The 9,526-nt window shown below is 38.3% G+C and overlaps 1 protein-coding gene across 9 annotated transcripts in view; it reads left to right on the top strand.

Annotated features, from left to right (window-relative positions):
* Window positions 1-1,758, top strand: part of flad1 (flavin adenine dinucleotide synthetase 1) — a 15,621-nt gene extending 13,863 nt beyond the window's left edge. For 8 of the 9 annotated variants that reach the window (XM_015038549.1, XM_015038547.1, XM_015038546.1 and 5 more), the window contains 2 exons: window positions 1,264-1,337; window positions 1,426-1,758. In XM_015038549.1, coding sequence (XP_014894035.1) covers window positions 1,264-1,337; window positions 1,426-1,561 — 210 coding nt within the window. In that variant the 3' untranslated portion in view covers window positions 1,562-1,758. The remainder of the gene's footprint in view (window positions 1-1,263; window positions 1,338-1,425) is intronic. The other variant, XM_015038543.1, reaches the window with a different exon arrangement.
* Window positions 1,759-9,526: the final 7,768 nt, after the last annotated feature.

Genomic DNA, 9,526 nt, shown 5'->3' with positions numbered 1-9,526 from the left:
AAAATTTTTTTTTTTTTTTTTTTTTTAAAAAAAAAAAATTTTTTTGGATTTTTTTTTTTTTTTTTTTTTTTTTTTACAGGTATTGTCTTTAAAAGATGTCGTTTTAAAACTAAACTATAATTTTGAGCCATTGAATGAAATACACAAACAAATGAATCCTAACTGAGCTGTAAAAAAGGCAGCCTCACCTCTTCCTTTTTTTGGCCCATCTACTCTGTTAGGCCAGAGTTTTTAACTGGACTGGTAGTTCTTAAACTGGATGCTGTTTAGGTGCCAAAAGATGCATTAACTATTTTGGGGAGAGGTTTTACAAAGAATGAAGGTATCATAGATCACAAGCTGTTCTTTAAAGAATCTGCATTTACTATAGGATAATTCTACGTTTGACAATAAATTTCACATATTTATTGTCAAATAGGTATGTGAATGTGTAACATTCACATACCTTAGATCAAGATAAAGTTGATCTAAGGTATTCTAGAAGACTTTAAATAATCTAAATACATTATGTTGTTTCATGGATCCTGGAATTTACAGATAATATTTTGTTTCCAGTGTTGCACTAACACAAAATAAAAATATCTGTAGTTAATCAGCATGAGTACACTAAGTAAATCTTCAACATTTTGCCCTAAAAAAAAATTTTTTATTTGTGTTTTTTTTTTTTTTTTTTTTTTTTGCATGCTGATATAAAAAGAGCATAGTGCATGAACAAATGCATTTGTAATAAAGTTATATTTAGATTAAATTAATCAAACATAGTACAAATATTAACATTTTATACAATACAGCACCCTCAGCAGTTTGATTAATAAGTAATCACATTTGTAAGGATTTAGAGAACAAATTGTAGGATGCAGCCTTGTTCCTGAGAAAGTTGACAGCTCAAAGACAATATTCCTACATGGAATGTTACTATAATCTTTTTAAGCATTTTGTCCTGTAGACAAGTCTTGAATGAAAAATTAACACAGTTAACATATATCCATGGTTGTGTCCTGGATTGATCTTAGAATATGAGTTTGAAGTTTTATCTGTATACTTTCTAGGCATTTTAGAAAAGTGTAAAACCAGATTGTCCAGCTCTGGTTAAGTGTGGAACAAGAAAATAAGAGAATGAAAAATGTTTCCATTGCCAAAATGTGTTTCCTATCCCAAGTAATATTGAAATAATTAAAACCGATTTAGAAGATGGTTTCCCATAGACAAAGCAGATGCATAATGAAGTTGGATGTTTAATCAAATGTCTCCTTCACGCTACAGGACTGGACATATCATGACATTTGGTCGTTCTTGAGGACGTTGCACGTGCCCTACTGTATCCTGTATGATAAAGGGTAGAGATATCTCTTATTTCTCCTTGGTCTTTCAGGTTTGAGCAACATTTTCAAGTTTTTTTTTTTTTTTTTTTTTGTCCACCTGCAGGTATACATCACTCGGCAGTATGGACAACTCCTACCGAAACAAGGCCCTCCAGGTGGTGGACGAGAGGGGGGTGACGCGCTACAAGCCAGCCTACCTCCTGGAGAATGAAGAAGAGGAGCGAAACTCCCGTGCCTGAAATCGTCCCTGTTCTTAGTTGTTTTATTACTGTAATTATTCAGATGTCTGATCAACATTCACATTATTCTCATAAACAGCATTTTGGATTTTGTGATTATTGGAAAACTCCACACAATGTTTATGTGACTGAACAGAAAGTGTGTAGTACAGTAATGTGTTTTCGAAGCTGCTGAATAAAACATCAGTTCATGTGTCTTTTTTGGCCTTTGTCATATTTCACACAGATCTGCAGGATATCCACAGCACCCCAGCAGGGTGTTTTATTCATTGATCCATTTGTCTTGTTTCTAAATCAAATAATCTGCACAGACAGACAGCTGTTATCGGAGTGCATTTGTGAATAATGTGAAAAGGTGAGGAAAATCAGGTTTTAAGACACCGTGTGTGCAGCAGCATGGACACAGAGCTGAAGGTCACCCAGCAGGCTCGTAATAATCTGTGTTTTATATCCAGAGACGGGCCAGCTGCTGCGTGTTTAACCGAGCGTCCCTCCGGGTCGTCCCCCTCCCTCCCTCCTCACATGTTGTAGTTCTCTAGGCGGACCTCACGGGCGCGTTGTTCTCACGTTTTCCAATTTAGCCGGCCGTGATTACAATAAATTACCTTCTCTGTTTCCAGACATGATTGAATCCAGGCTCATCGATCCTCTCTCTCTCTCTCTCTCTCTCTCTCTCCCTCTCTCTCTCTCTCTGCTCCGCTCCGCCTGGAGATTAGTCAACGCGGCACAGCGACGATCGATACCGGCCGATCTAATAAAGCGGGTCGCTTACGAGGCCACCGCGGGGCTGCACACACTGTTACACCGGCAATTACCACTTTTAGGTCGGTCCTTCTCTCTCTTTCCCCCTATAACACCTCTGACTTTCTGTCCTGGCTTCACGGGCCTGCTTGATTTATTAATAATAACAGTAATATAAGAGGCAATAAACAGGGGCTTCATAATCACAGCACAAATGTCATGGGGTGGCTTGTGGTGGTGCGACAAACACACCGGGACATTGCCTGAAATGATTCGTGTGGCTGAAAAATGATGTAGTATTAGACTTCCAGTCTGTTTCTTACAACCAAACTTAGCTACAGTGTAGAAATGAACAATGTGAGAACATTTACTGGAATTAAATTGGTTGCGCCGCTGCAGCTGGCATATCTAGTTACTGTTTTTAACCCACTCTTCTAAAAATAGCTCAAGTTCATTCAGGTAGGATGGAAAACCTCTGTGAGCATCAGTTATCAATAATTCTCGATTGGATTTTTGGTCTGGACTTTGACTAGGTCATTTCAATTGAGCACATAAATGCCTTGGTCTAAATCACATTTCAGCAACCTTTACAACTGAACAAGCTTATTTTTTTTGTGTGTGCCCAGTTTAGCTTTTTAAAACATTCCAAGTAAGAAACCACTAAACTTGTTTATAAAGCGTGTCAAATTTTATTTGATGGAGTGTACAATATAAAAAAGGTTTTAACATTTTCTGTTTAAACAAATTTTTTTTTAAAATAAACATATACAATCTATATAAATAGATACTATTTATATATTGTGGAAATGCTATGCCAATATAGAAAAACAGATTATTACCTCTACATTAAGAAAAAACCTGGGATAGTGTTCTGTCAACATGTTTTCTTACCTGAACTGTGGATCTGTGCACCTCCTCTGGCATGATGAATTTAACATTTGCAATTTGTACTTAACCCCTTCCATTTTCACAGGGCTGAACAGTTCTCTCTGAGATGTTCAGAGTTTGGTATCTGGTTTTAGCACCTAACCCTGCTTGAACTCTCTCCACAGCTTTAACTCTGACCTGTCGTCTGTGCCCCTTAGAGTGCATTCACACCAGCCCAGAATTAGAGTCTTGAATCAGACTCTAATTCATTAGAAAGTTTAATTTGTTTGAGAGGTGAGAATCCAAATTTGAATTCCAAAACGGACTAAAACAGTGAACTCTGATCCGCCTAAAAACCCTAGGTCTCGATCCGGTTGAATTGAACCCTTGCACGGTTGAAAACATGCCTGAATGCGCTAGAGACCGTTCCAAAAGCAGGAAGTGGACTACAGCGCAGGGCATTCTGGGTCAATACAACCATAATAAAGGCGCGTTTCCACCATTAGTGGAAAAAAATGTCTCGTGGTCTGACGTGGAGTGAATAGGAGGTAAAGGCCCTCTTACAAATATGGTTAGAAGAAAATATATCACAGAGCTCTACTTGAAATCCACTCACAAAAACAACGAGCTTTTCAAGCTTATTAGTGTGAAAATGGAGGCATTGGGATTCCCTCGTACAGTTGCACAGTGCCGTACCAAGGAAACAGGTTTTTCAGATAGCTTGAGTCGTTTTGCACAGTGTATTGTGAATGCGAGCTACAGTCCTGAAAATGTAACAAATGTTGCAATTTTGATCCCCAATTGAACCGAGTGTACCTGACTATCAGGGGTGAAAATACCTTTAGTCTCCATGATGTTGACTTCCTTTTCTTTCACTCCAAAATTCTGTAGGTTTTAGATCCTGATTTCTACATAAAAGATGATGTTAGCTATTTTACAGTATGAAAGCATATATGGAAGACTTCCTTCATTGAAAAGATTCATTTGAACATGTTTCCATTAGCCTGTATTGTAGCCTCTCTGGTTTTAGGACCATGTTTCCATCGGGGGCTGCTCACTTCTTCCTCTTTAACGCTTCTCCTTTTCCATTATTACACCTTTCTGTCCTCTTTTGTGAGCTTGTTGCTGCTGTATGAGACTTTAAAACTGTGGACTCTGTGCTGTGGCTCCATTTAAATAAAGAGGTGATTTCTGCTTCATTACTGCCACCTGGCACGTAATTGGCTGGTTTAGCAGATGGCATAAAATTTCCACAGAAAGACATTTCTGGAATATGAGCGCATGCCTGGTGGGTTCTGATGCATGAATGGATTGCTTTGCATGGGAAAGCTCAGACAGTAAAGTGATGTTTGATAATTGTAGAAACTGAAAATTAATCTGGCCATTGCCATCAAAAAACTGTGCTTATTCTGTTACTTATAATCAGATGCCGTTTGCATGACTTAGGACCAGAATAACGGACAAGGAGAACAACATATTTGTTTAGATTTTGTCAGAATCGATTAATCAGAAATATGCTCTTTCTCTGTTGGGCTTGCACGACCTTCCACTCTGCAGCCTCTCTTCTCTTTCTCCCAGCAGTTGACTGCGGTCATTTCCCGTCCGTCACCAGTTTGTCATCTGACATCCTCCATTAGAGAAAATCAAAATTCACCTGAGAACAAATCACTGGAGTAGGACATAAACAAGCGGATAGGGAGTGCGCTTAAGCGATAATGAGAACTGGTTCGACCAATTTGCATGTAATGACATTGTGCAGCAGAGTAATGCAGAGATGTTTTGAAGGCTAAATATCAGAGAGAACCAGCGCTACGTTGTCTAATCGAAAAGTCCATAAAAAGCATAAATTTGAATGCAATCATGTGCAAAAATGTTCTGAATAATTCAAAACAAATTATTCAAAAGAACATTAAATTGATTTCATGATGTGTAGAAGATGAGCACAACTTATTTAGAGCATTTCAGGTCTAAACTTAAGTACAGCAAACTAATGATGGGAGAATTTGAGTTTTTAAGCAAAATCTCATGTTGAACTCGTGGAATTTGAAATAAACAGCCTCCCTGCACAAATCAGTAAGGTAAGGGTATTAATGCAGGACCTTCATGCTTGATGCTTAGTTAGCAATCTCATGTTTTCGGTGAAACATGAGATTTCACAGAAAAATTAAGTCATTGCAAAAACCTATTTTTTGTGACAATAAGCTGCAGATTATATCTTATGTTTAGTCAGTGATGTATCTGTGTCAGATAAAGCAGCAGTACAGTCATATATTCACAATGCCTTCTTGCTTGAGATATTCAGCCCATCAAAGTCCACAAATGTTTCTGTTTAACATTTTAACCAGCATTAAGCAATGATGGAACAACTATTATCTACAGCTCAACATGGACCCAATAGAAACTCTAGTTGTTGCACTGTATAGTGACATATTTGCCTTTAAAAGGCAACGGGGGGATTCAAGATTCAGGCAAAGCTGCCATCACATATAGGTGCGTTTTTTTTTTTTTTTATGAACTTTTGTCTGTGGAAAATCACTGAGAACATTTAGTAGCAAACAGCTTTTTTTCAAATAAGAAACATCCCACCACTCAGTTAAGTGACATCAACAAGTAAGCTTGAGACGACAGCTAATGCTTTTTAGTAATCTGTTCACATGTGACAACAAGTTTTCTGTAGGATTTGTCCATTGGCTGCAAAATCCCTGAAACAATCAGATTTGATAGAGAACAGAGGTTAATATTCGTTTTCCCGCCAGCTCTGAGCAGCATCCCTGTCCTGCTGCATAAAAGAACTCCCACAGCATCATTCTGCCGTCGCCATGTTACTTCAGCCACACATATTGATTTGGAAGTAGGCTAAAAAGTTAAAATTTTTACCAGAGCACGTTTTTCCACGTCTCTGCACCCTCTACATTAGTGATTCTCAACTCTGTTCCTTCATACTTAGATGTATCTTTACTCCACACCTGATTCAAGTGATTGCATTACCTCCTTACCAAGTGGTACAGAAACCGAACAATCACCCATTCATTTAGGTCAGGTGGTTGTTTCCTGTCTACTGTTTTTTTTAATTTATTTTATTTAATATTTCTGCAGATCTAGAGGCAGTCGTCTTGGGTGTTGACTTGTGTTTTCTTTGTGTTTCTTTCCATCTCCTTCTTCCCCTTTAGCAATTTTCTCCACGTTTCTCCCTTTTTTCTCCTGTCTTATTTCTCTTTGCGTCCAGTACATTTGAAACAAACCCAAAGCAATTCATAATAAAGTTTCAATATATCAAGCAGGCGCTTGTGAAAGTAAATCTGCTGGGGCTCACCTTGACACCCAGACAGCAGTTCTGAAGGAAAACACCAAAAACAAGCAGGACAGTGGGCCTTAAGGATCAGGGCTGAAAATACCTGCTTTACGAGACTTTTAATGATATTACTTTAGTTCCTCTCTCACGAAGGTCATATGGAGTATGCAACTATTAGTTCTCCCACCTATGCTTTGGATCTCTGCATCTCCTCCACAGAGTCTCCATGGAGGTCTTTTGAAAAAAAAAAGAAAAAAAAGAAAAGGTATAGATATTGTACCTCTATCCACAGTGAAGGGAACAACAAAAACAAAACAAAAAACACGATTCTTTGTTTTTGCACTTATAAAGACTCAAAACAGTTCAATACCCCCTTTTTATATAAGTATGAAAAAGAAGAGCAAATAAATATTTCCTAAAATTCTGATCGTCTCCTAGGAAAAGCTGGAACACATTGGAATGAAAATATAATTGTTTGATCTAATCGGTTCTCCAAAGATGGGCTTTAGGTGGGCAGGTGGACGTGTGGTAAAAACAGCCACTTAAGGTGCTGTGAGGACAAAGAGCTAATCTTGCTGCACTCTCTGTAAACCTCAGACTTTCTCTCTATATCCCTCCCAGGTGGGACTGACTTTTATAAAAGACTCCACCGAGCTAACAGCTCCTGTGATATGGACACAGCATGACTTAAAATTGCACTTGGCGTGACTTTGTGCCAAAAACATGTGACGGGCTTTGATATCGGAGCGAACTATCCATCAGATGCCGCTGACTGTGAAGCTTTTCTCTGAAGGAATGTGTCCTTAATCCAATTCCTCGGGAGCTTCTGCGGTGTAAAACGAGACTTGAAGCACCATGAGACAGCAATTCAGGCGATGTCCCAGGAGTGATGCTTAACACCGAGGATGAATAGACGCCGCGTTGTCAGGAAGCATCAGGAGAAAAGGGAGACCTTTGAGTCTATGCAAATTAGCAACCCATCTGCATGTAAAGCCAACAGACCAGAACACGGGAAATAGGATGTTCACTATCAAAGTTTTGCACATTAAAAGTGGATAAAAGTGAGGGAGAAAGAAAGAAAAAAAGGGGACGGACTGGGAGGACGGGATGTAAGGAACAGAGGCAGCTTTGCTTTCTGCAATGTGAAGTGTGACTGACTTGGCTCATTTGTGCCTGGTTTTGGTGCGTTCAAATAAAAGCCTCGGCTCATAATCCTGGGTTTGTCACAGCTCTCGGGCCAGTACACAAACGCAGGACCCCCTGCTCATATCCACACACACACACGCACATGCTCACACGGGATGCATTCTGAAATGCCTTTCATTCTGCAGACGAGCTCCGGTGCAAAGGGCCAGGGTCTGTGAAGCTTCAGCCAGCGTGCTGCAAACCTGATGAGAAAAATATCTGCTCTGCTCGAGTCAGCTGGAGCACATTTGCACTCAACAAGCATAACTTAAACATGGGGTTGAGTGTCAGAAGGATGAAAGATGCCTTACACCACAAAGCCTTACCACTGTCTGCTGAATCCTGATTTTTTTTTTTTTTTTTTTTTTTTTTTAGTTTAAAACGGATTTTTTAACACTCTGTAAAACCTTCCATTCATTTATACACCAATTTAGAACACCATTAAAATTATTCCATGTCTGGAAAGAAAATAAAATTTCTATTTGTTTACCTGGAGATGATAGGCCTATCTTGTTCTTCTATTAGTAGAAAAATGACTGTGACCAGGCGGCTCGCTGCACATATTGAGAAAATAATGGATGTGAACAAGAAAATACTTGATTATCTTTGAAACAACGTCAAGATATCAATCCGAAAAACTCAAACAGAAGCAATTATACAACTTATAATTTCAGTACATTTAGTGTGTAAAATTAGACCCCACGTTAAGAAATAATTGTAAAAGAAAATCGCATTAACTGAATGTAACTGAAACATTTCAGTCATCTCTACTTCAATTTTCTAAGCTGATTATTCTCTAGGAACATTTAGTGCTGTGAAAAAGTTTTTGCCTCCTTGCAGATGTAGTTGCTAACGACAGCAGTCAAGCGTTTGCAATAACTGCCTATGAGCCTTTTATATTGCCGTAGAAACATTTTACACCAACTTTTCTTTGCAGAATTGTTTTAATTCTGAGACATATGAGAACGTTGAGCATAAATAGCTCCTATAAAGTCATGCTGTAGCATCACAACCTGATTTAAGTTCAGAGTTTGACTTGACCCATTCATAACCTTCATTTTGTTTTTTGATTTTTGTCCTTTCTTAACCCTTCAGGTGGGAACCAGATGTTGTGCTTTGGATCATTTTCCTGCGATATGTCTGTGTGCTGGCATATTGACAGAGATTCTCCTGCAGGACCTTCTGCTTGCCGTAGTTCCATTAACTACAGCAAGCTATCCAAATCCTGCAACGGTAAAACAGTAACACACACCACCACTTCTATGTTTGACTGGCGCTGTGGTGTTCCTTTTTCAGAAATTTTGTTAGTAATGGCACACATACCTTCTAAAGCATTCCCCCTTTGTCTTATTAGTCAGTAGAACATTTCCTCCCCAAAGTCTTCAGAAATCAAGATGTGTGTTGTTTTTTTTTGGATAATCTGAGATGGACCGTAGCAGTGGTTTGGGCTTGACCTTCTTCCATAGATGCAGATTATTAAGGTCAATGTTCCTGAAACATTTCACTCAGTTTCATTGTTGACTCTTGAACACTGACCCCTGCAGTGTTTTCACGTAGTTCTGGCTGGCCACGAAATTCTGATCAGTGCATCTTTACAGGAGTACATTTAAATTATATTTTGTAGGTATTTTGTTAACAGTAGCCTGTTTCAAAGACATCATTGCTTACAAATCTTAAGTTAAATTTATAAAATCGACTAAAAATATTAAGTTTATTTCTTATAAATGTATTTTAAGCAAAACACTTCTGCTTTACATCAGTTAAAATATTGCTAGAAAAGCTATATTAAGAAACTGGAAGTGGTTTAAAACCTTTGTGCAATAAAAACTTCCAAATAGTTTATTATTTGTGATAATTTGTTTACTACAGTAAAAAAAAAA

Source organism: Poecilia latipinna, unplaced genomic scaffold (genome assembly GCF_001443285.1).
Source record: "Poecilia latipinna isolate Pla-1442-1.1 unplaced genomic scaffold, P_latipinna-1.0 Scaffold444, whole genome shotgun sequence".
Taxonomy (NCBI): domain Eukaryota; kingdom Metazoa; phylum Chordata; class Actinopteri; order Cyprinodontiformes; family Poeciliidae; genus Poecilia; species Poecilia latipinna.
This window is presented reverse-complemented; position numbering and strand designations above follow the sequence as displayed.